Source organism: Schistocerca nitens, chromosome 8, assembly GCF_023898315.1.
Source record: "Schistocerca nitens isolate TAMUIC-IGC-003100 chromosome 8, iqSchNite1.1, whole genome shotgun sequence".
NCBI classification, from domain to species: domain Eukaryota; kingdom Metazoa; phylum Arthropoda; class Insecta; order Orthoptera; family Acrididae; genus Schistocerca; species Schistocerca nitens.
The window spans coordinates 337,796,663-337,822,489 of NC_064621.1; the positions used below are offsets into that span (position 1 = coordinate 337,796,663).

The 25,827-nt window shown below is 41.0% G+C and overlaps 1 protein-coding gene across 1 annotated transcript; it reads left to right on the plus strand.

Annotated features, from left to right (window-relative positions):
- The first annotated feature begins 4,991 nt into the window (after nt 1-4,991).
- Nucleotides 4,992-25,680, plus strand: LOC126199554 (uncharacterized). The gene is made up of 3 exons (XM_049936475.1): nt 4,992-5,682; nt 6,824-7,117; nt 25,540-25,680. Exons 1-3 carry the CDS (start codon nt 5,335-5,337, stop codon nt 25,678-25,680), a joined length of 783 nt encoding a protein of 260 aa, XP_049792432.1. The 5' UTR covers nt 4,992-5,334.
- The last annotated feature ends 147 nt before the right edge of the window (nt 25,681-25,827 follow it).

Below are 25,827 nucleotides of genomic sequence, written 5' to 3' on the forward strand. Positions count from 1 at the left end.
GCAGTATCTATCTTACCCCTAGTGAGATAAGCCTCTACATCCTTAAATTTGTCCTCTAGCCATCCCTGCTTAGCCATTTTGCACTTCCTGTCTATATCATTTTTGAGACGTTTGTATTCCTTTTTGCCTGCTTCATTTACTGCATTTTTATATTTTCTCCTTTCATCAATTAAATTCAATATTTCTTCTGTTACCCAAGGGTTTCTAATAGCCCTCGTCTTTTTACCTACTTGATCCTCTGCTGCCTTCACTACTTAATCCCTCAGAGCTACCCATTCTTCTTCTACTGTATTTATTTCCCCAATTCCTGTCAATTGTTCCCTTATGCTCTCCCTGAAACTCTGTACAACCTCTGGTTCTTTCAGTTTATCCAGGTCCCATCTCCTTAATTTCCCACCTTTTTGCAGTTTCTTCAGTTTTAATCTACAGCTCATAACCAATAGATTGTGGTCAGAGTCCACATCTGCCCCTGGAAATGTCTTACAATTTAAAACCTGGTTCCTAAATCTCTGTCTTACCATTATATAATCTATCTGATACCTTCTAGTATTTCCAGGATTCGTCAATGTATACAACGTTCTTTTATGATTCTACCAGACGACCTTCTCTTTCATTTCTTTCCCCCAATCCATATTCACCTACTATGTTTCCTTCTCTCCCTTTTCCTACTCTCGCTATCCAGTCACCCATGACTATTAAATTTTCGTCTCCCTTCACTATCTGAATAATTTCTTTTATCTCATCATACATTTCATCAATTTGTTCATCATCTGCAGAGCTAGTTGGCATATAAACTTGTACTATCGTAGTAGGTGTGGGCTTTGTGTCTGTCTTGGCCACAATAATGCGTTCACTATGCTGTTTGTAGTAGCTTACCCGCACTCCTATTTTCCTGTTTATTATTAAAGCTACTCCTGCATTACCCCTATTTGATTTTGTATTTATAACCCTGTATTCACCTGGCCAAAAGTCTTGCTCCTCCTGCCACCGAAGTTCACTAATTCCCACTATATCTAACTTTAACCCATCCATTTCCCTTTTTAAGTTTTCTAACCTACCTGCCCGATTAAGGGATCTGACGTTCCACACTCCGATCCGCAGAACGCCAGTTTTCTTTCTCCTGATAATGACGTCCTCTTGAGTAGTCCCCGCCCGGAGATGCGAATGGGGGAATATTTTACCTCCGGAATATTTTACCCAAGAGGACGCCATCATCATTTAACCATACAGTAAAGCTGCATGCCCTCGGGAAAAATTACGGCTGTAGTTTCCCCTTGCTTTCAGCCGTTCGTAGTACCAGCACAGCAAGGCCGTTTTGGTTAATGTTACAAGGCCAGATCAGTCAATCATCCAGACTGTTGCCTCTGCAACTACTGAAAAGGCTGCTGCTGCTCTTCAGGAACCACACGTTTGTCTGGCCTCTCAACAGATACCCCTCCGTTGTGGTTGCACCTTCGGTACGGCCATCTGTATCGCTGAGGCACGCTAGCCTCCCCACCAACGGCAAGGGGGGGGGGGGGGAAGAAAATATACTCTTTGATTAAAGTGTACTGAACGAGGTCTAACATTTCAACTCCTTTACACCATGGCACTAATGCTGCTGCAGAAAGAGTTCTCAGTCACATAAGCATTATGAACCAATGAACGGAAGAGTTTTAGTTTATAACTAACATTCATTTTCGTGTACATCATGTGTTGATTTTTATAAATTTCCGTTCGAAAATATCAAACTCCTGAAAGACTTTGTTCTACAAAATATAACGAAAAGGATTTTTCAGAAACTGTCCACAGTGAAACTTCCAGGCATGTTGATAGTGAAATTTGGGTAACCCCTGAAATGTATGATGAGATTAAAGAAATTATTCAGGTAGTGAATAGAGACGAAAATTTAATAGTCATGGGTGACTGGAATTCAAGAGTAGGAAAAGGGAGAGAAGGAAACATAGTAGGTGAATATGGATTGGGGCCAAGAAATGAGAGGAAGCCGCCTAGTAGAATTTTGCGCAGAGCATAACTTAATCATAGCTAACATTTGGTTTAAGAATCATGAAAGAAGGTTGTATACATGGAAGAACCCTGAAGGTACTAAAAGGTATCAGATAGATTATATAATGGTAAGACAGAGATTTAGGAACCAGGTTTTAAATTGTAAGACATTTCCAGGGGCAGATGTGGACTCTGACCACAATCTATTGGTTATGAACTGTAGATTAAAACTGAAGAAACTGCAAAAAGGTGGGAATTTAAGGAGATGGGACCTGGATAAACTGAAAGAACCAGAAGTTGTACAGAGTTTCAGGGAGAGCATAAGGGAACAATCGACAGGAATGGGGGAAAGAAATACAGTAGAAGAAGAATGGGTAGCTCTGAGGGATGAAGTAGTGAAGGCAGCAGACGATCAAGTAGGTAAAAAGACGAGGGCTAATAGAAATCCTTGGGTAACAGAAGAAATATTGAATTTAATTGATGAAAGGAGAAAATATAAAAATGCAGTAAATGAAGCAGGCTAAAAGGAATACAAACGTCTCAAAAATGATATAGACAGGAAGTGCAAAATGGCTAAGCAGGGATGGCTAGAGGACAAATGTAAGGATGTAGAGGGTTATCTCACTAGGGGTAAGATAGATACTGCCTACAGGAAAATTAAAGAGACCTTTGGAGAAAGGGGAACCACTTGCATGAATATCAAGAGCTTTGATGGAAACCCAGTTCTAAGCAGACAAGGGAAAGCAGGAAGATGGAAGGAGTATATAGAGGGTCTATACAAGGACGATGTACTTGAGGACAATATTATGGAAATGGAAGAGGATGTAGATGAAGATAAAATGGGAGATATGATATTGTGTGAAAAGTTTGACAGAGCACTGAAAGACCTGAGTCTAAACAAGGCCCCCGGAGTAGACAACATTTCATTAGAACTAGTGACAGCCTTGGGAGGGCATCCCTGACAAAACTCTACCATTTGGTGAGCAAGATGTACGAGACAGGCGAAATAGCCTCAGACTTCAAGAAGAATACAATAATCCCAAACCCAAAGAAAGCAGGTGCTGACAGATGTGAAAATTACCGAACTATCAGTTTAATAAGTCACAGTTGCAAAATACTAACGCGAATTATGTACAGACGAATGGAAAAACTGGTAGAAGTCGACCTCGGGGAAGATCAGTTTGGATTCCGTAGAAATGTTGGAACACGTGAGGCAATACTGACCCTACGACTTATCTTAGAAGAAAGATTAAGGTAAACCTACGTTTCTAGCATTTGTAGACTTAGAGAAAGCTTTTGACAATGTTGATTGGAATACTCTCTTTCAAATTCTGAAGGTAGCAGTGGTAAAAAACAGAGAGCGAAAGGCTATTTACAATTTGTACAGAAAGCAGATGGCAGTTATAAGAGTCGAGGGGTATGAAAGGGAAGCAGTGGTTGGGAAGGGAGTGAGACAGGGTTGTAGCCTATCCCCGATATTATTCAATCTGTATATTGAGCAAGCAGTGAAGGAAACAAAAGAAAAGTTCGGAGTAGGTATTAAAATCCATGGAGAAGAAATAAAAACGTTGAGGTTCGCCGATGACACTGTAATTCTGTCAGAGACAGCAAAGGACTTGGAAGAGCAGTTGAACGGAATGGATAGTGTCTTGGAAGGATGGTACAAGATGAACATCAACAAAAGCAAAACGAGGATAATGGAATGTAGTCGAATTAAGTCGGGTGATGCTGAGGGAATTAGATTAGGAAATGAGATACTTAAAGTAATAAAGGAGTTTCGCTATTAGATTTAAGTGTCAGGAAGTCGTTTCTGGAAGTATTTGTATGGAGTGTAGCCATGTATGGAAGTGAAACGTGGTCGATAAATAGCTTAGACAAGAAGAGAATAGAAGCTTTTTAAATGTGGTGCTACAGAAGAATGCTGAAGATAAGATGGGTAGATCACATAACTAATGAGGAGGTATTGACTGGAATTGCGGAGAAGAGGAGCTTGTGGCACAACTTGACTAGAAGAAGGAATCGGTTGGTAGGACATGTTCTGAGACATAGAGGGATCACCAATTTAGTATTGGAGGGCAGCGTGGAGGGTAAAAATCGTAGAGGGAGACCAGGAGATGAATACACTAAGCAGATTCAGAAGGATGTAGGCTGCAGTAGGTACTGGGAGATGAAGAAGCTTGCACAGGATAGAGTAGCATGGAGAGCTGCATCAAACCAGTCTCTGGACTGAAGACCACAACAACAACATGTAAATAATAATCATTCTCTACTCTAGTTAAATATTTCTTTATATTAAAGTGATATATTGTGTTTGCACATGAAACAGTAAAACAATAAAACACTAACGCGATTAGTAATTCAAGATATTTTGATTTATTTTTAGTATGACTTTTAAGAATATGGGACGATGATCTGTGTAGTTTTAGCGTCAACTAAGTAATTTAACACAAATCTACTATATTGGCAAAAATAGAGCAAACAAGTAGTTTCAGCATTGAACCCTGGGAGGAACGGGTGTGTCGAATAGAAACAGAGGCGAATGGAATGGGAGAGGCTATCATTCTCAAAAAGGGAATCACCAAGGGTATGTTTTTACCTGAGGCATTAGTAAAAGTAGAATTTGGAGAATGCTTAACGAATACGCTGAATGCTGCAGATGAGAGTGTGTCAGTCAACTGCCCACAGGTGGCAGCAGAAGCAGTTCCGGAGTGGACATTGTTGTGACGATCGTTCAGTGTGCTCAGTGTCAGTAAAAATAAGCCACATCTGAAATCACCAATGAGTGTTCTACAGCAGAACATCTGGACAAGTCGCTTGAATGCGGAAGAGAAGGCAACAATTATAGTTATACACCATGACAACAATAAATATTGCCTGGAGAAATATTATCTTACACAGATAACATCAAACACGAAATTACACTGCTACCGGGAGCAGATGGTAGGGTGATATCCCAGATCACGTAAAGGTACGTTTACACTGGGATACATGTATCGCGACATGTATGAGCGACATGTCAATTTGACATGTCGCGATACATCACCTCATACAAAAATTCACGGAACTTGTATGCGGACCCTCGAGCTCATACATGTCGCGTATACATTTTGTATATCGCTTTTTGGCCATATACGCGACTTGTATGAGCGACATTTGAAGAACTCGCGCATGCGCAGTACTATCATTTCCTGTCGTCTTGTCGCCTGCCGCTTATTTTGAAGTTTGGCGCATGCGTAGTACCAGCTTATTTGGCGGCTGTTTTGAGTTTTGGAGCTGCCGACTGTCGTTTGTTGTGTAGTTATTTGTGTATTTTGTCGTGTGTTGTGCCCGCGTGTTTTAAAATTTGCCATGACTTCTTGGTCCAAACAAAATACACTGCATTTTATAGAGGCAGTGCGCAGGCATCCCTGTATATGGGATGTGAAAATACGAGACTATAAGAACATTCTCAAAAGGTACGACGAGTGGGAGGAAATTGCCAAGGCATTTAACGTGTCAAGGAAGGAATGTGAGGACAAGTGGCATAATTTAAAAAGCCAATACAGTCGCGAGTTAGCGAAAAGGAAGAGCAGCAAAGGAACTGGAAGTGCTACAAGCAATGTGTACCACACTTCATGGTATGCTTTTGAAAGTATGCAGTTCATAAGAGACAATTACAAACCACTCTCTCATAGGAGCACACATGAAGTAGTACCAGTAAGTAAATTTGTTATAATATTTTATTAATCATATATTTGGCAACATTTTTTTCGTGCTACTGCTTTACATAATGTAAATATTTACAATTTCACTGAAAAACATGATTCTCCATACTGCTATGGTTTGAAGTCCTGAATACTGCAGAAGAATGAGCATATTACTTTATGTCATCATTTAACAATGATGTGCAACTTATTTTCCATACTGCCATGGGATGGAGCCCTGAATACTGCAGAAGTATTCAGCATATTCTCTTCTGTTGTCATTCAGCAATGAAGTTCTTCGGCCAGTTCTGGGCAGTGGCTCCAGCACAGTAGGGGTTTCCCTCCAGGACCCAGGTATTACGTTGCCATCATCTCCCTCTCTGTCGTATGTTCCTGCTGGACAATAACTTTGAGATTTTCTGTTTTGAAGAAAATTATGTAAATAAACACAGGCTAGTGCCACCACTGTAGCTTTCCCCGGACTGAGAAGCATTTGCTTCCTCAGCACTCTGTAAACAGCACTTATAATCCCAAATACATTTTCTATTACTCTTCTTGCCCTGCATGCTCTATAGTTAAAAATACGTTGCCAACTATTTTTTTCATGCAGACCTGGAAATGGTTTCACAATGTTTTCCTCTAGGCCAAAGGCTTCGTCAGCGACGAAAACATATGGAACAGGCTTGCTCCTACCAGGAAGAGGAGTTGATGGTGGTATATTTAGAGTTTTTGTTTCTAACATTTTGTAAAATGTGGTGTCTTTAAGAACACCACCATCTGAAATCCTCCCCTGCGTGCCAACATCAGCGTAAATTATTCTATAATTAGCATCAGCAATTGCTAGCAAAACAATGCTGAAGCGCTCTTTATAATTAAAATAAACTGTTCCACTGTTGGGTGGTGCCACAATGTCAATGTGCCTCCCATCTATAGCTCCCAAACACCTGGGGAAATTCCATTTTTCTTCATATTCTTTGGCAATTTTCAGCCATTCCTCTGCAGTAGCAGGAAGCTGGAAAGAAAATTGTTACTCTTTTAATTTAATTTACGCATGGACACTCAAAGAAATTCTAAATACATTAAGATACTTTGATTATAATGTATGTATAACATATAGCTCACTTTGCCTTAGAAATGTGTTATGTATTTTAAAGGTCATGGAAGCCCCAGCCACGGAAGGAGATGGTGAAGGAGAAGGAGAAGGAAGCATTAGTTTCCCTTACGATGTCACAGAAATGGAGGAGGTGACATTTGCCACGCCCCCAGAAGACATTGTGGAAGTGGAAACCACTCCACTCATCTCTGTGCCTCCACATGAATGTGGATGTGCAACCGTGCCACCGTGTACCACTCCAAGTCCGAGTGGAAGTGGTAGATCAAGTGCACTGAAGAGAGCCAGGAGAGACCTGGATGAAGACCGAGAAGGTCTTTTACAGACCTTGAAAAAAGTTGGCGACAATTTAGCAGGCAGGAAAAGGGACCAGTTTACCCACTTGGGTGACTTGGTCGCCAATAAGCTTAGATTTCTGTATGAAAATGGCCATACTAGAATTATGGCAAGACTTGAAAACGGAATCTACAGATGTTTGCAGGAGGCAAACGATGAACTAATAGATGCAAATGCAACATAATTTATGTATTCCTTAAAAACCATGTATAAATGTTGAAATATGCATGTAATGTGCTGTCAAGTACTATTAAATAAAACTAAATACAAATTAATGTTGTTGGATATCTTTACTGTGAAGAAGGTGTCCTCAGAAATTGTGATATTGTATTACTGAGTGAAGCATGTCAGTCGATCCAAAGAACTAAAACCTAACCCATTTCAGCAAAATTTGAGAAATTTATGCTGAAAAAGATATGTGCCGTTAAAATTTTAGTTCCTATTCCAGCATCCTCACGTGGTTATGTTGGCAACATCAACGGCGCGGTAGAAAATTTGTGCTGCTGTTCCTGGTTGACAGTTACTTGTATGTACCCTCGTCCGCTCGTTAAAAGTAATTGCTCTCGTAAAACGAAGATTTCATGACAAAACATTTGCATTGTCGCGCGATTACTAATGCCAACGACTCACACACGATTGTCGGCATTAGCATCCGTTGTCAACATTATCACGCGAGGCCGCCGGAATAATAGCAAAAAACTGATATACGCGCCAGATGCATGAAAAAATTATATAATGTATTACATACTGTGATATATATATATATATATATATATATATATATATATATATATATATATATATATAACTTTTACCTTCACTTCTTGGGATAGAACTTGCACAATGGCCTCGCAAACACGAAGAATAATGTTGCATATGGCACTTTTTGATATTCTATGCAGATACATTAACGTCGAAAAGGAATCCCCAGTGGCCAAAAAACGGAGTGTTACTGCCAGCTGATCCTCTGGTGGAATCGCTTCCCGAAAGTTTGTGTTGGTTTTGGACACAAGAGGAGCAACAAGAGATAGCAAACCGCGGAAATCCTCCATACTCATCCTAACATAATTTCTAAAATATGCGCCATCCTCTAGCGTTAATTCCTGAACGAGCATTGCGTAAGCTCCGTGAGTAGCGCGTTTGCGAAGAAACTCTCTCTGCCACCATCTACGCTTCCTCCGCCTTTTCTTCCTATCATCTTCCAAAAGAGCAAGTGTACCAGCACATAAAAATGTGAAATCTTCCAAATCGTCGTCGGAAGCCATCGCACAGTGATACAAATCAGTGTAAACGCACGCTCATACATGTATGAAGTTGATACTTGTCAACTCATACAAGTCGCGATACATGTCGCAAAGTCGCATATACATGTATCTCATACATGTGCCGATACAAATCGCAGTGTAAACGTACCTTAAGAAACAGATTGCCCCATCGCTTGGTCTAGGAGGCACCCTTTTCAGGGAACGGCCACCAGGCGGCAACAGCGTCACACCCTTACTTGTGGAATCAACCACTAGATGGCACTCCGTTCTGTGAAAAATGTGGCAACATCGGCCGAACGCGTGCAGCTTTCCACTATTTGGCGTCTGTGAAGTACAGCTGTTTCTGACATACCAGTGGCAGTGGATCGAGTCGTCATGCCGAGGGCCTGCGATTATATCAGCTGTGGAAGGAGTAGACGAACAAATCCTGAATTGAAATTGTTCAGATTTCCCGTCAAAGATAAAGAAAGGTTACGCGAGTGGATTTTAAATTCAGGTAAATCAATAAATTAGTTACGAGTAAGAACTAATAAAGAGCCCTAAGCATTCGATCCTATCTAAATTTTGTCGATCTTATATTCTGATATAACGTGGCAGCCCTTCCTGTACAAGAATCGTATCATTTAATTTTTAAATGAAATCTTTGCTGAGATTTGGACTTTTTTAAACTGTTTATTCACTTCACTATCGTAATTTTGGGTGTAGAGGCATTTTTGTGTGCAATATGAAAACTGAAACCAGTATACGATATGGATAACAAAATACAAAGCATAGTGTGGTAACATTTGGTAAACAATTTAAGAAGCATTACCTTACAAGACCTTTCCCTTGGTACTTGAAAATGGCTCTAGAGCTGAAATCGCAACAGTGAAATAAATGAATAATAGTCGTCATCTAACTGCTAGGTCATCGGTCCCTCTAAATCCTGGTATATACTAGAGCGAACGAAATGGAGTGTAAAACCTCGTTTACACTGCTGCCAATGAGTATTCATAGATAATTCGCCATTGTTCACTGCCATTCGTTTATACGTGCGAACAAGCGTTTATACTGGAATGAAGGGAGGAGAATAGAAGAGAACGAGCATAGCATTTCTTTTATCTGTGCGCTAATAATCCTCACACAGCTTTCACTTGAAAACAACACTACTCATAGTTACAGGTCTGCGCGAGTGCGGATATCCCTAGTAATTACTGTGTTGCAGATAAAAGCGTACGTCTGTTGCGAATATTTGCGGGTTATCTTTAAACTGTACAACGTAAATTTTTAACTTAATTATGGTTTGCCGTCTGTGGCTCTTCAAAGTTGACACCGCCAAAATATGCTCGAAAAACACACTTCACTTATATATTACCGCGTTTGCAGCCCCCTTTCAACAACAATCCAAAATTCATCGTTTTGTGCCACTCTTATATCATTTACGATAAGTTACAGGCAAGTAAACGAATTTAAATTTGAAATGACTGTCACTGAAATACGTCCAGCCTTAATTCGCATCGTAACTGAGAGCAGGCATCAGCAGACAAAACTTCAGGCCAGGCATAAGTCTCTTTTCAGAGCAGTGGTGGGTTAAACAGCTTTACAAAACGTTAATATCTGAGAATGCGGATACGCAACTTGGCAGATGTGGATAATGATCTTGTGGATGCGGTGCACATACGGACGGTGGCATTTTTCCTGTCCGCGCAAACTTCTAGTTACAGCTACGATGTAAATCTTTGATATTGAGGTAAGATTATTTTACCCGGAGGTTTTGACAAAGCAAACAAACTTCTTTTGATGCTTTGCTCAAAAACTGACAGCCAGCTGAACACTAACGAACACTACCGAATGCGTACCGTAAAAGACTGAATGTTATTGTCTCGCAGTGGTGAATGGAATTGAACACTACAGAATCAGCATTTCATCACGCAAACACTTGCAAACATTGATGTTATGCTTTCGCTACTTAATTGTTTCTCACTGTGAAAAGCCAAGCACTAAATGGGGAAACAACATTATAGGCAATGTTTTTTTTAATTGCGAAGCAAGTAATGTCACGCAGAAGAGGTTAGAAATCAAGTGTTTCTTAACTTTTGCAGGAACTTCAGAGGCACTGTGGTCACCGAGTAAAGTTTACGAACCTAACACGACTGAATGACGAATTCGTCTACACATATGAGAATGCTGTTTTTCCTGTTTTAGTTCGCTCAGTGTTGACCAGGCTTAAAACGCCATAGGACCACATTCCCAGAATTAATCACAATATTTTAAGTCCAAAAAAGGTTGCACACAAAGATCCCTCTTAGCAAATATTTAATGAAAGATTCCTTTCTATCATGCTAATGTAGACTGAGCTACTAAATGTGTTAATGGTATATACATATATCGTATTTTTCTGATAGATAGTTATTGTTACAGGCAATGTCAAACTGCTGGATATGGACCCAGGAGTCTATTACTCCTGTGTGATGTCCATTTTGATGAAAAGTCATTCATGAACAGTACGAGACAACGGCTTATGCGCACGGCAGTTCCTGCAAAATTTACATCTGACACTGGTTCTTCAGCAGTATGTGAGGGAACTAGTGATCAGAATAGTTTGTCATCACCTGAACTGAAAGTGAATATTTCAAGGAGAACATACAGTGCAGCTAGTCACCTTCTGGTAGAAACAAACGCAACACCACAAAAGTGTGAACCATTTCCAGACCTGAAAGAAATAGAAATGCCTGCGAGACAAGTTAAAAGAAAACTCTGTATGCTACGTCGTGATGATGAGGATACCCCTAGAAAGCAAAAACTGAAACAGAAAATACATAACATGAACGGATCACTGAAAAACAAAACTTCCTACTTGTCAAAAGTTAAGAGTAGATTATTCAAATGGTTCAAATGGCTCTGAGCACTATGGGACTCAACTGCTGAGGTCATTAGTCCCCTAGAACTTAGAACTAGTTAAACCTAACTAACCTAAGGACATCACACACATCCATGCCCGAAGCAGGATTCGAACCTGCGACCGTAGCGGTCTCGCGGTTCCAGACTGCAGCGCCAGAACCGCGCGGCCACTTCGGCCGGCTAGTAGATTATTGCATTATAGGAGCGCAAATAATATTACCCATGTGTTAAGCAGTTTCTGCTTCCCATCTGATTACTCCAGGGCACTGGCTGCAATGCAGTGCAAGAGCAAAAAACGGCCGTGGTCTTCTATCGAGAAAAATCTCTCTGATGTTGTTTTACAAATCTCCTGCAGCATATAAATTTTTGCGAAAATTGGGTATCGTATTACCTGGACTGTCCACAATTAGATGATGGATTGGCGTCACAAAATTTCTACCAGGGTTTAATAAAAACCTTTTTAGTCAACTTAGCAAGAAATTTGAGGCACAAACTTATTTAGAAAAGGCATGTGTAGTATCTTTTGATGAGATGTCGATAATGCGTCATCTGGAATATGCAAAAGATCTCGATTTAGTAGAAGGTCTAGAAGATTTGGGTGATAGGGGAAGGAAACCACTTCCTGCAAATTATGCACTTGTTTTTATGATTAGAGGCATCTACAGTAACTGGAAATTGCGTTTCATATTTTTTGTCTAATTCAGGAGTAAAACATGTGGATTTATTGGGACTCGTACAGGAACTAATTATTTTATTGCAAAATGCAAACCTAGAGCCAAAATTAGGCGTTTGTGATCAGGGAGCTAGTAATCGAAGTGTTGTGAAGCATTTACATGTTACGCCTGAAAAACCTTATTTTATTGTAAATGGACAGAAATTGTTTTACATTTATGATGTCCCACATTTATTCAAAAGCATACGAAACAATCTGCTTAGTGGCGACTTCATTTTCAACAATGCTGTTGTTTCATTCGAAGATGTCAGGAAAACATATGACATTGATAAGAAGAACAAAAAAAGCAGAATGTTGGTAAAACTCACTGATAGTCATTTGCAACCTGATTCATTCCAGAAAATGAATGTAAAAATGGCAGTCCAGGTCCTCAGCCACTCTGTTGCTGCAGCTATCAGAACTTGTGTAGCGACTAAAGAATTGCAGAGTGATACAGCAGAGAGCACAGCTACTTTTATAGAATTTATGAACAACTTGTTTGACGTTTCGAACAGCAGGACAGCATTTTCCTCTAATCCATATAGGTGTGCATTATCAGAACAATGTCCAGTAGTAATGGAAACGCTACAGAATGCAAAGGATGTCTTAAGTACCATAAATAAAATTGAAGAAAAGACAGGTAAAATAACGACACCACCATGCATTACGGGTTTAATCCAGACTGTGAATGCTATTGCTCAGTTTTTCCTTGAGGAACAAACTGTCGGCATTAAATTTTTACTGACAAGCAGATTGAATCAAGATGCTCTTGAGAATTTATTTTCTGTGTACCGTCAGAAAGGAGGCTACAACCGTAATCCAACAGTTAGAACACTAAGGTGCTTGTTCCGAACAAGCACTATTAACTCACTAATGAAGCCTTCTGACGCTTCAAATTGTGAGAATGACACTGACAAGATGCTGTTACTGAACAACTGTGTGTTGCAAAAAGAAGGTGATGAATCTCAGCTGTTGGAGAGCTCTGGAAAGGTCGGAATTCCGAACACCCCTGGTTCCTCTACGGATGAAGAAGGGAGTACCATCGAGACCGACGAGTATTTGTCTACCTCACAGCAAGACCTTTCCTCTGAACAGTGTTCAGTAGCATATTTTGCTGGCTACTTAGCACACATATGCATCGAAAGGTATGGTTGTTTGAAATGTAAGGAGACACTTACTTGTAGCAGTGAGCTTCAAGAGAAGAGGGAATTATTTATTCTCCATAAAAAATACGCAACTGGGAATTTGTGTCATTCTTCAGTGGGACTCAGCGCTCCAACTGTTGAGTTTAGCAACATTATTGAAATGTCTTTACAGGCATATGAGTCCTGTTTTTTACAGTTGATTTATAAGAGAAATATAAAGTTTAGGATTGTTAATTACATCAAATCAAAACTTGAAAACTTTCACTGGTTGGACGATGAGGAATGTGGAGAACACAGACTTTTCATTTTGAATCATCTTGTGAAATGTAAATTGTATTTCAGTTGCAGAACAATGTTCAAAGACAAGTGTAGTAGAACTGTCTCAAAACTGAAAATTATAAAAAATTTGTAGTTTATTCACATTGAATTTAAGTACCAAATAAAGATTCTCCGTTAGGCTGCACAAATAAGTTTCGTTGCCTTTCCTTGATCGTTCTACCACGTTTAACTAGAAAGAAGTAATGTGTTAAATCTGAGCAAAGCAGTACTGCTTGTGACAATAGTAGATGTGCTGACGGCAAAGTTAAGATGTTTACCATCACAGATTTTTTTTTATTACTCACGATATTTAAAGTTTCACAATATTTATTTTTTTCGAAGATATCGTTGTTAAGTGCGTACATGAAATTATATTCGTTTACAACAAACTGTAATCAAATGCAAAATATGGTTATACTTGAGAATGCTTACAGAAATACTTAAAAAGGAAGCAAAATCTGTTTCTTAAACTTATTTACAGTCTCAATGTGAAAAATATATTGTCGTTATAACTCACCTAATCCTTATACATACTCTATGCAAAATAAATAATTATATCGGTAATGTCAGGACGCGAAACCCACTGCTCAGTGCAATATTTGTCAGTAAATTATCGGATTATATTTCAAAGACGTTGAGAAGGTTTTGAAAACTTTCTAGTGTTATCCTGCACGTGGAGATCTTTTTTACCCCCATAATCCGTATCAGAAGAGCTGTATGACAAAGAGGAAATTGACGGCGAGTGTAAAACCTATGCGACTGCAATACAGTCTGCATTTAAACAGTAACTCACGAGAAATATTTGTGTGTTACTTTTCATTTATTTCATTTCGCATATGATTGTGAGAAGTATCCCTACAGTAGAAATAAACTTGGTTTGTAGATTTACAGGAGCTAATTTACATTCTTCGATTGAAAACTCGGGAAAAACCATAGCCGATCATGGTCTACAGTCAGCTGTGTGACGAATGCATTTCGCGCGCAATGCACTAGCCGAACACAAATCAGCGTCATTCACTTCACCGAAGATACAGCGTTGCCAATCCCGCGACATGGACAGGTCAGTTAGCATTGTAGCGTCGCCTGCGACATCTGTTGACCGACGGGAAAACTATTTTTACGGTTGCCTGTTCCGCCGTAAGGACGGTCAATCTGTTTCTTACGTGATCTGGGGTGATATGTTTGCGACCCTACAGAATACCGCAAGCACAGAAGGACAGGCTGCAGCAGGAAAGTGAAAAGATGTTACAGGGTGACATTATATTACCCAGTAAAAGTGGTTGGAATTATCCCTTGACTTTAATTCCGAAAAAGAAAGCAAAACCTGCGAATAGTTACGGACTACAGGCGACTTCATAAGATCTCCTGAAATTCAGTGTATTCATTGCGAAGAAGAGACGAAAGAAATTCCTGACGGTCTAGGGAAGGCAAAGTATTTCTCAACCCTCGACTTAGCTAAGGGCTATTGTCAAGTCTTATTTGACGAACAGGATCGAGAAAAGGTGGCTTTCAGTACGCCGTATGGGCATTAAAAGTACAAACAAATGCCAATGGTTCTTAAAACAGCTCCTAGTACATTTCAGAACTTGACGAACTCTGTTTTGACAAGGCAACAAGGTGACAAATTGTTCCTCTATTTGAATAACGTGGTAATATTGGCACCTCCTTTGAGGAACATAATGTGCAGCTGACAGAGCCATTCGAAAAGCTTAGACTGCACAATTTAAAGCTACAAGTGGACAAACACGAGTTTTTGTGAAAGCACTCCGTCTTCAGGCCACAAGTGGCCCATCGGGACCATCCGACCGCCGTGTCATCATCAGATGAGGATGCGGATAGGAGGGGCGTATGGTCAGCACACCGCTCTCCCAGTCGTTATGATGGTTTTCTTTGACCGGAGCCGCTACTATTCGGTCGAGTAGCTCCTCAATTGGCATCACGAGGCTGAGTGCACCCCGAAAAATGGCAACAGCGCATGGCGGCTGGATGGTCACCCATCCAAGCGTCGGCCACGCCCGACAGTGCTTAACTTCGGTGATCTCACGGGAACCGGTGTATCCACTGCGGCAAGGCCGTTGCCTGAGTTTTTGTGAAAAGAAGTGTGCTATTTGTGTCATATTTTATTGGCCCAGGGCTTGAGGCCAGGTACACAGAAGATCGAGCTGATAAAGGAGTATCCACAGCCCAAAACAACGTAGCAATTAAAGGCGTATTTATGTCTTGTGAGATTCTACTGGCGTTTTATATGTAACTTCGGTAAAATCGCTGATTATTAAAGAAAGAAGTGCTTTGCACCTGGGGTGTCAAGCAAGAAAACACTTTTCAGCGTTTGAAAGAGAAGCTGATCAGGCCGTCTACATTACAGTGCACGGACTTTGTAAAGGACTTCATAATTATCACGGACGTTGGTCAGTCAAGTACTAGAGCAGTTTTAAGTCAGAGAAAAACCGGAAGCAACTTACCTTTCACGTATGCTTCGAGGCCGCTGAACAAGGCAGAAAATGGTTTGGTAGTATATCAGATCCTTCAACCAGATTGAAGAAATTTAGGTTAAAGCTGGAGTAATATGACTATCAGTTCTTGTACAAGAGTGGCAAATAAAATAAAGTGGCCGACGCACTCTCATGGGTGAGGGGGAAGAACAGGGGCGGCTGGTGTGCGACCGGAAAGTGACAGTAGCCTACGTCATGACACGGTGGAAATGGAAGCCATGGCACGGATCACGGACCAACCTTTTTTTTTTTTTTTTTGTAATCTCATTTTTTGTTCGTTATTGTTCGTTTCAATTGTTCGTGGCGGACGTCACCCGACGCCCGTTGAAGTTCGTTATTGATCCATTCACTCAGTTTTTTTTATTACAGGGGGCAGCTAACCCTCTGACCGAGCACGCTGAGCTACCGTGCCGGCTAACCATCAGGCGGCGACAGTGTGGCTGTTGGCGCACAAGAGAGGCGGCAGGCGTGGCCGACAAGGACACAGCGCAGAAAACAGCTGATCCGAGAACAGTAAAAGATATTCAGAAATAAATAAACTGCATCAGGCATATAGAAAAGTATCTCCAGAAAAAGAGAGAGCTGAACCGGGAAATAAGTGCTACTGGCAAAACCGCAATATTACAACAGTTTCACGATTCTCCCTCTGGGGGACACCAGGGCACAGGAAGAACCTAAGAACAAATAAAGAAGTGTCGAGTATGGAGCTATACGAAGAAAGATTTAGAAGAATATATCCGGAAATTCGAAAGTTGCGAAAAGAATAAGCTCACTAGAAAACACATAAAGATGCCTTTAAAGATGATGGGGATGACTGAGCACGTTTTCGGAAGGTGTGACATTGACATAGTAGGTCCATTAAACCAGACGGACCGGGGGGAAAAGTGTACCCTTACGTTTCAGGATGCACTGACGAAGTTTATGGTAGATGAACCCATTGAAAGGAAATGCCGATGCAATAGCATGGGTGCTAGTTGAGCACATTACACTGGGATATGGAATACCGTTAATATTGTTAAGTGACATGGGAAGTAATTTCATGAGTGAGACTATAAAAAAAGTACGTAAACTACTGCATATCAAGAAGATACAGACACCAAGTTACCACCCTCAAACAAACGGAGCGTTAGAGAGGTGGCATAGAACATTAACGAAGTTGCGACACTATGTAAACAGAGCACAGACAAATTGGGACAGTTGGGTTCCATTCGCGATTTTTGTGTGGAATACAAATGATTCAAATGTCTCTAAGCACTGCGGGGCTTAACATTTGAGATCATCAGTCCCCTAGACTTAGAACTAATTAAACCTAATAACCTAAGGACATTAGACACATCCATGCCCGAGGCAGGATTCGAACCTGCGACCGTAGCAGCAGCGCGGTTATGGGCTAAAGCGCCTAGAACTGCTCGGCCACAGCGGCCGGCTGCGTGTAATACAACAGAGCATAGTGCGACAGATTATACGCCACTTGAACTGTTCTCTGGAAGAACATGTAATATTCCAGCGATACTACAGAAAGATCTGGCTGGAGTAAGGCATAATTTTGATGCTTATGTGGCAGAGTTAAAGCAGCGCAAACAAGTAATGCACCAATGTACAAGAACACAGAATGCGCAATGTAAGATAAAAAAATAAGGGATACTATGATATGATCCAGCGTCCAAAGGAATTCCGTTGTGGGGATAAGGTTCTGTCGTTTGATGAGAGCATATGACAAGGCAGGCCATGTAAGTTATATACACAATGGCGAGGTCCGTACAAGGGATACAAATAAAGGAACCTAATGTCTTAATGTGTTTGAAACGAAATAAATATCTCATAGTTTATGTAAACAGACTGAAGGAATTTTCCTAATTCGTGATGTCGGCCTCATACTGCACAATGGCGAGGTCCGTACAAGGGATACAAATAAAGGAATCTAATGTCGTAATGTGTCTGAAACGAAATAAATATCTCATAGTTCATGTAAACAGACTGAAGGAATTTTCCTAATTCGTGATGTCGGCCTCATACTGCACAATGGCGAGGTCCGTACAAGGGATACAAATAAAGGAACCTAATGTCGTAATGTGTCTGAAACGAAATAAATATCTCATAGTTCATGTAAACAGACTGAAGGAATTTTCCTAATTCGTGATGTCGGCCTCATACTGCTTCGTCTGCGTTATCCTACTGCTCATTGGGCTAGAGTACACCAGACAAGAACCGTACACGCAAGAAACGAAGTTCCGTCGTCACCTGAACTGTATTATGACAGTATATGTCGTGCGAAAATTTACGGTATAATGTGGAAAATTGCGAGTTATTTGAATGTAGTGGAACTGAGAGAGAAATTTGAGCGCACTGAGGTACTTGGAGGTTGAGCAATCGGATATTGAAAAGACAGGTTGGCATTACTGAATATGACTGCAACAGAGAGTAACAGTGCGAAACATGCGTTAAAATTGCACACAGTAAAAACAGGAAACGCAGTGGGTCTGACTGGGCGACGGCAGTAAGAGTCTGTTTGGAACAACAGACAAAAATGACGCCAAGGTGAAGACATAGTCTTAGAAGGGGAACAGAAACAACTGCTCCGTCTTTCAAAGGAACAAGCGACAGTAGTTCAAACAACCTGGACTAGTTTAACTCAAATGGTAAGCTCCATAGCGAAAATCTGTGGACAACATTAAATAATAAGGAATTGATGTTTGTAGCCCCAGTAGACGAAGGCATTACCGTCGTCCGTCATGATGCAATTCCCACAGGTATCATGCTCAGAGGCACAGGGGAGATAAAATTTTTAGGTATGTTTCATGGGTATACAGTTCAGACAGTGATACAGTCTCAACATATATTGTTGTTGTTGTTGTGGTCTTCAGTCCAGAGACTGGTTGGATGCAGCTCTCCATACCACTCTATCCTGTGCAAGCTTCATCATCTCCCAGTACCTGCTGCAACCTACATCCTTCTGAATCTGTTTAGTGTTTTCATCTCTTGGTCTCCCTCTACGAATTTTACCCTCCACGCTGCCCTCTAATACTAAATTGGTGATCCCTTGATGCCTCAGAACATGTACTACCAACCGATCCCTTTTTCTAGTCAAGTTGTTCCACAAACTCCTCTTCTCCCCAATCCTATTCAATACCTCCTCATTAATTATGTTATCTACCCATCTAATCTCCAGCATTTTTCTGTAGCACCACATTTCGAAAGCTTCTATTCTCTTCTTGTCCAAACTATTTATCGTCCATGTTTCACTTCCATACATGGCTACACTCCATACAAATATTTTCAAAAACAATATAAACAAATGTCATCAGCAGTGATACTGTGGCGAACTTAAGTATGGAAATAGATTGCTGCATAGCGAACAATGAAAGGAAGAGTATAAGTAAACTTAAACTGGAACTGCCAATACAACCTACAATTAGACAGTAAGGTAACCTCAAAGTTGCAGGACATAAGTTGGAGGAGCTACAGAGTGAGACTGAATATTAGGAGAGAAGTGTCTTCAGCAACTTCTCGCTAATTCATTTCTCTTCCTGGAGTTTCATGGTCTCTGGTGTAGTAATTGAAGTAATATTTGTTGTCTATGCAAATATTGTAAATGTTGCCGAGACTGTTTTACATTTGTGTCCAGAGAAGGATATAGTCAGGTACCATTCTATGAACACCGCATTTAGAGATAATAAAGAGGTAATTTTTGACAGATCTCTAGTGCTTGCTAGACACGTTAGAAGTGAAGTTAGAAGTGGTAGCTATCAAAGTGTTAAGACAAAACCGGACAAACGCTGAAGAATGATAACACTGGTAGAAAATATAAAAACTAAATGTCTCATACTGTAAAATAAAATGTATCTTTATTCCTTTTATCATAATATTTAATAATGATAGTATGTGTCAAATGTAAGTACAGTTGTAAAGCAAATGAGTGTGTCTTTTGAACATTATTGTAAAACAAATGTGTATGTTTACCCATTAATGGAATATAATTTGTGGGAAACCTTGAATAAAAATTTGTATTCGCTGAGGACAGCGCCTACAAATTTTTCCCTAAGGGGAGAGGTGTCGCATACTTAGAAAACGCAATGAACAGAAGCCAGAAAGAATAAGTTTTTCTAGAAAGTACTCGGAGTGCAAAGGCGGCGCCACAGGAAGGGCGGTTGGGGAGTTTGGTAGCAATGTTTCGTGGACTCAAGAGGTATCGTGTGAGCTCGTGTGGAGAAGCTTGATGTGTGGCAAGGAGTTGGTGTGGACCATATATGGTCACATATGAGGCCCCAAAGGGCGGTGGCTGGAAGTACCAACGTGGAAGGGGCGACGCAACCTGATGCACGGATAAAAGGTGGGGCAGCGTAGCTCGCAGTGGAGTTCAGTACAGACAGCGGTCCACGAGGGACAACTGTATAGGTCAAGCTCGGGGCCCGCGTTGTAGTATTCGCTCTGGCTCTGCTCGCGCTCAGACATCGCCGTGTACCTTCATACATTAGATTTTGCAACCCGGAGTAGCGTATTTTCATTCAAGTCATTATCCAATTCTTGATCAGATGAGCAATTGGAGATTATAGTTACTCAAGTCTTGTCTTTGTTAGACAACTCTTTCAAACTTCCAGATAGCCATCTTCAACTCAAAAATCAGCCACTATCAATCGAATTCATTTGATTTTATCGGTATAGGATATTCAAACAGTTGCATCGACCACTTCTTGAAGTACATATCAAACACGCCCAAAAATTTTAGAAAAGTATGTAGAATGAAGGGTCGACATTAGTAGTAGTAGTAATATATACTACAGGCATTTCGTCAGAAAATACATAACATAAATAATACGAAGGTCTATAGTAACCTACACAATACAAAGGTGCTTACTATGCTACCCAATACAATATTCCAAACTGCATACACGTCTCCAATTAATTACAAAAATGCATGAAAATAGTGTTTCATGTGGAGTACATAGCTGACATTTACATAGAAATAAAATCTGAGTCGGGACTAATGACCTCGTAGTTTGGTCCATTTACTCCCCAAATCAACCAACCAAAATCTGAGCTCTATCTCTTTTGTTCAAAATATTCATTCGCATTAGAGTACACATTTGATTGACGTATAGTAAACTAACTTAGTTACAAGTTTACAGCAGGTACCGGTATTTACACTGGTGTCCGGAACTAAAACAACAAACCGCTGTTTCCCCGTCCTGTGTCTCATTCACGATATAATCATACAACTGTCAACATATGTCAATACGATCGTGTTCTGCACGGAATATGGCACTCCAGTCAACGGACAACCACGCCAACGATGACGTCAGGGCACCTTTCAAATGGGACAGAGGAACTTCCTGGCAGATTAGAACTGTGAGCCGGACAGAGACTCAAACTCGAGACGTTTGCCTTTCCCGGACAAGTGCCACGCTATGGCTAAGCCAGGTCTCCGCAGTATCCTTTCTTCCAGGAGTGGTAGATCAGCAAGGTCTGCAGGAGCGCTTCTGTGAAGTTCGGAAGGTAGGAAACGAAATACTGGCAGAAGTAATGCTGTGAGGACGGGGCGTGAGTCGTGCTTGCGTAGCTCAGTTGGTAGAGCACTTGCCCGCGAAAGGCAAAGGTCCCGAGTCCGAGTCTCGGTCCGGCACATAGATTTAATCTGCCAGGAAGTTTCATAACAATGCACATTCCGTTGCAGGATGAAAATTTCACTCTGGAAATGGGATAGTGTTTGCCGAGCAGTCCCACATCCACAATAGCGATGTGCACTGTCACAGATGGTGCAGTATGGCACAAAAAAAAAAAAAAAAAAAAAAAAAGGTTCAAATGGCTCTGAGCACTATGGGACTTAACTTCGGAGGTCATCAGTCCCCTAGAAATGTCCTACCCACTATCCTTACTATCCTCCCCCCCCCCTCCCATAGTGGTATTCCACTGTCCACCAAACCTACACGACATACTCGTCCATGCCTGCTCCCAAACCCTTACCCCATGGACATTTCTAATTTCAGGACAATGGCACAGAGAAGAAGCCTAGACTCTCTGCTGTAGAGGGCCATAGGAAGAACGGAAGCAGGAGAGAAGCAAGCCCGGCCGGTGTGGCCGAGCAGTTCTAGGCGCTTCAGTCTGGAACCGCGCGACCGCTACGGTCGCAGGTTCAAATTCTGCCTCGGGCATGGATGTGTGTGATGTCCTTAGGTTAGTTAGGTTTAAGTAGTACTAAATTCTAGGGGACTGATGACTCAGATGTTAAGTCCCATAGTGCTCAGAGCCATTTGATTTTGAGAGTCGGAATCTGATGTGGCCGATGGCTTAATGTGAATTGTTGTGTTGTTTTTCGGATGCGTCGACAGTGTGTAGACACCAAAACTATATCCCGAAGACCAGGGCTGTGCCAACCACGTGTGACATCAGAGTACCTTTATTCAACTGTAATGGCAGTACCGCCTTAGTACTGCATGGCAACTGGCATCTGACCCTGCAGCAATCACTGCACGTGTTGTATTGAGGCGAACGGCGTATAGAAGGCTTCAGCAGAATGGCTTTTACTGTCGGAGACCAGCTGTATGTGTACCTCTGACGTGTCTTCACAGAAGGGAATGTCTAGAGTGTAGTCGTCAACATGTCACCTCTACAGTCGAACATTGAGCCAATGTTCTTTTCACAGATGAGTCCCGATTTGGTCTGGAGAGTGGTTCTCGATATATTCACACCTGGAGGGAACAGGTAACACGATTTCTGGACCCAAACATTCTGGAAAAAGACCTGTACTGAGGAGGATCGGTAATGGTGGGAGCAGGGCTTATGTTGAGCACTCGAATACCTCTTCATGAAATTGCACGAGCGATTCGGTAAGATTTAACTGCTGTCAGGTATCGCGACAAGAGCTTGGGACCACAGGTGAGGCTGTTTAGGTGCTGTGGCCCCAGACTTCTTACTGATGGACGATAATGCTCGACCTCATAGAGCACAGGTGGTTGATGTTTTCTTGGACACAAAAGATATTGCACGTATGGCGTAGCCTGTTCGCTCTCCCGGCCTGAATACCATAGAGCATGTTTGGGATGCATTAGGGAGACGGGTTGCATCACATCAGCATCCACCAACCACTCTCCAAGATTTGCGAGCAGCTCTGCAGATAGAATGGGCATTATTGTCTCAACATGAGAATGATGAAATCATTCACAGCATACCCACCGTTGTGAGGCCCGTATTGTTGCCAGAGGTGATCACACTGCATACTGAGCACGTTAACCAGTTGTTGGAATGTGTATGTAAATGAGTTACGTTGGAAAAAACGCTGAATATTTTTGTCTGCTGTTGTGCGTGTTGCAGCTGTTTACGTTCTATATTCCTTACATTGTTTCTTCTTTACTATCACTTGTTTACGCTGTTTTGTGACAAAATAAACGCAACCTTGCAAAATTTCCGTTTGTTGCTTTAATTCTGGACACCAAATAGCAGTTGCTCATTAAAAATTTCAATATTCTTCTCTTAAAGGAAGACCACTGTTTTTATTTCTTTTATATTCTTCTCTTAAAGGAAGACCACTGTTTTTATTTCTTTTATCTGTGGTGGAAGTTGTACAATCTGGTACAATGAGTGTTTGGTTGTTTTTGTGCTAAGTCCTTATTTACCCATTTTATACAGATGTCACTGCATGTTCCCGTCTTGCAGGAACGAAGACCTGAATTAGGTTTTAAGCGGTCAGTGTACATTTTTACACAAATTACACCTTTTTGTATACAGACACATAGCAAGAACAGAATACTTAGCTATGGAAATAACTGTTTGGAGGTTGTTATGTTTGACCAGCTGGTAACTATTTTAACAGCCTGTTTTTGTATAGTGAAGATGGTTTTCAGTTTTGTCTTATTCTGGCCCCAGAAGGTGAGGCCATAGGTAACAGCAGAATGAATGTTAGCGCAATAGACAATTCTGCTACACTGTCTACTCCACACAATGCTAATTACACATAATACAAAGCAAGTAGAACTTAGCTTGTTAGTGAGATAGATTATGTGGGTTTCCCAGTGTACATTTTTGTCAGTATGCCACATAAAACTTTTATAACATACACTCTCTGCCTGTTTGTTTTGGATTCTGAGGTCCATGTGATGATGTGACATAGTTTTTCTGTAACTAATATAATAATTTTAGTAAGACTTAAGGTTAACTTGTTAATTTTAAATCAGTTTTATGTATATTCCAAACCTCTGAATGTCGATTTGGCCAATACCTGTGTTATATCAGTGACAAAAGTATTTGTGCCACCAGCAAACAGAGTTATTCAAGTACAATTGATTGGAATCTCATTGTCATTCATATAAATAAGAAATGAGAGAGGTCCTAGGACATATACTGGTACAGTCTGTATGTCAGGTATGTACACGGTACTTCAGTTTTTAATGTTTCTTTAAGTAATTTCTATTACTTCTCTCCTACTTCTGAGAGATGACGAAAACATTTTTTCGCTACTCCTTGTATATCAATAGCTTCTAATTTATCTATTAAGAAATCATGTTAGACAGTGTCAAATTACATCAATAAGCCCATGTACTTTTGTTTCTGTCTAGTTTCATTGCAGTATTTTCAATTAATTGAGTAACAGCAGATTTGTACTCATGCCTCTGCAAAACGTGCAGGTTTACAAATGAGACACTGAAATTTTCATGGTAATTTGTTATTTTGTTTCATGACTGCCTTATTGCTTTTAAAAATACAAGTAACAAAGATATTGGTTGATAGTTTTCCATTTTATATGTTGCCCTCTTCATACACCGGTGTTACTTCCGAAATTTTTAATCTTTGTTGAAACATTCTTTCTGATAATGATCTATTTATTATATATGAGAGTAGTTCTAATGTGACGTTGGCACATTTAATTATGTCTGAACAAGGTACCTTGTTAGTCTCCAAAAACATTTAGTTCTTCATAATTTTTGTTAGTCTAAGAACTTCTAATTTATTTGTGAAGTTAAGCAACCCTGAATTGCCACTTGGTTCTGTAGCCACCCGGGGTGACTGGCATTGCTATGGTATAGAGCTGATGGAGTGCTGGGTTGTGGGGGCAATAGTGCTGGCCAGAGGTGGCTAGAAAAACTCAGCTGCAAGATATAACATATTTTATTTAGCTTTGACCTACAATGCTGAGGTGTTGTGACACCCTAGGACACACCCTCTTTTGGCACACGGTCTACTGGTGGTGTGATTGAGATCGGAAGGTCACGGCAGCACGATGCTCATTTGCGTCGACATCCTGCTTTCCTGACATTGTTTATCCTGCGTGGCAGCGCATGCCTGAGTTAGCGCTTTGTGGCCCTGAAGAGCAGTGCCAGTGACCCAAATATCTGCTGAATTCTCGTAGACATCCACTGCTACCAGCTAGGTGCTCGCCCCAGTTTAGATGGATGGCAGCAGTGCTGACTGATGGGGGACTGTGGGTGACATTAGCTTTCCAGTGGCCTAACTGGCGGGTCCAGGAAGTGGTCAACAGTTGTCATCGTGGGGGATCATGTTGTGGCTTCCACCTGCCTCTCATTTCTGTTGGTGTACTTTAGCACTGTGGGTGCTGTGGGTCGTACTTCTGTCAGAGGCTGCAATGTGACTCAGTCTGACTTTGCACAACCTGTGCACAGGCAGTGGGTACTTCTTGGATCACTATCTACAATGTCAGTGATAGTGCCACGGTTAACCACTTCCTTGAGCTGCTAGCACCTGAGGCAGCACAGACAACACTGGTCAAGCTGTGGCCAGCAATGCATGATGTTGCTGGATGATGAGTCCATGCTTCCACTGCTGCATTGTCGAGATGGTGTGGCACGCTTGAAAACATTCTGTTGTGATGTGCACTACTTGTACTCACTATTGCTGCTGCTTGTACTCACTATTGCTGCTGGCAGCCATGAATGAAGACAGCCATGTAG

Excerpts from the sequence above, each read along its gene's own strand:
- LOC126199554 (XM_049936475.1), top strand. The coding sequence starts at position 5,335 with ATGACTTCTTGGTCCAAACAAAATACACTGCATTTTATAGAGGCAGTG. Across the intron at positions 5,683-6,823 it reads GCACACATGAAGTAGTACCA|GTCATGGAAGCCCCAGCCAC; the intron begins GTAAGTAAATTT and ends TGTATTTTAAAG. Across the intron at positions 7,118-25,539 it reads TTTTACAGACCTTGAAAAAA|GCAGTGGGTACTTCTTGGAT; the intron begins GTTGGCGACAAT and ends ACCTGTGCACAG.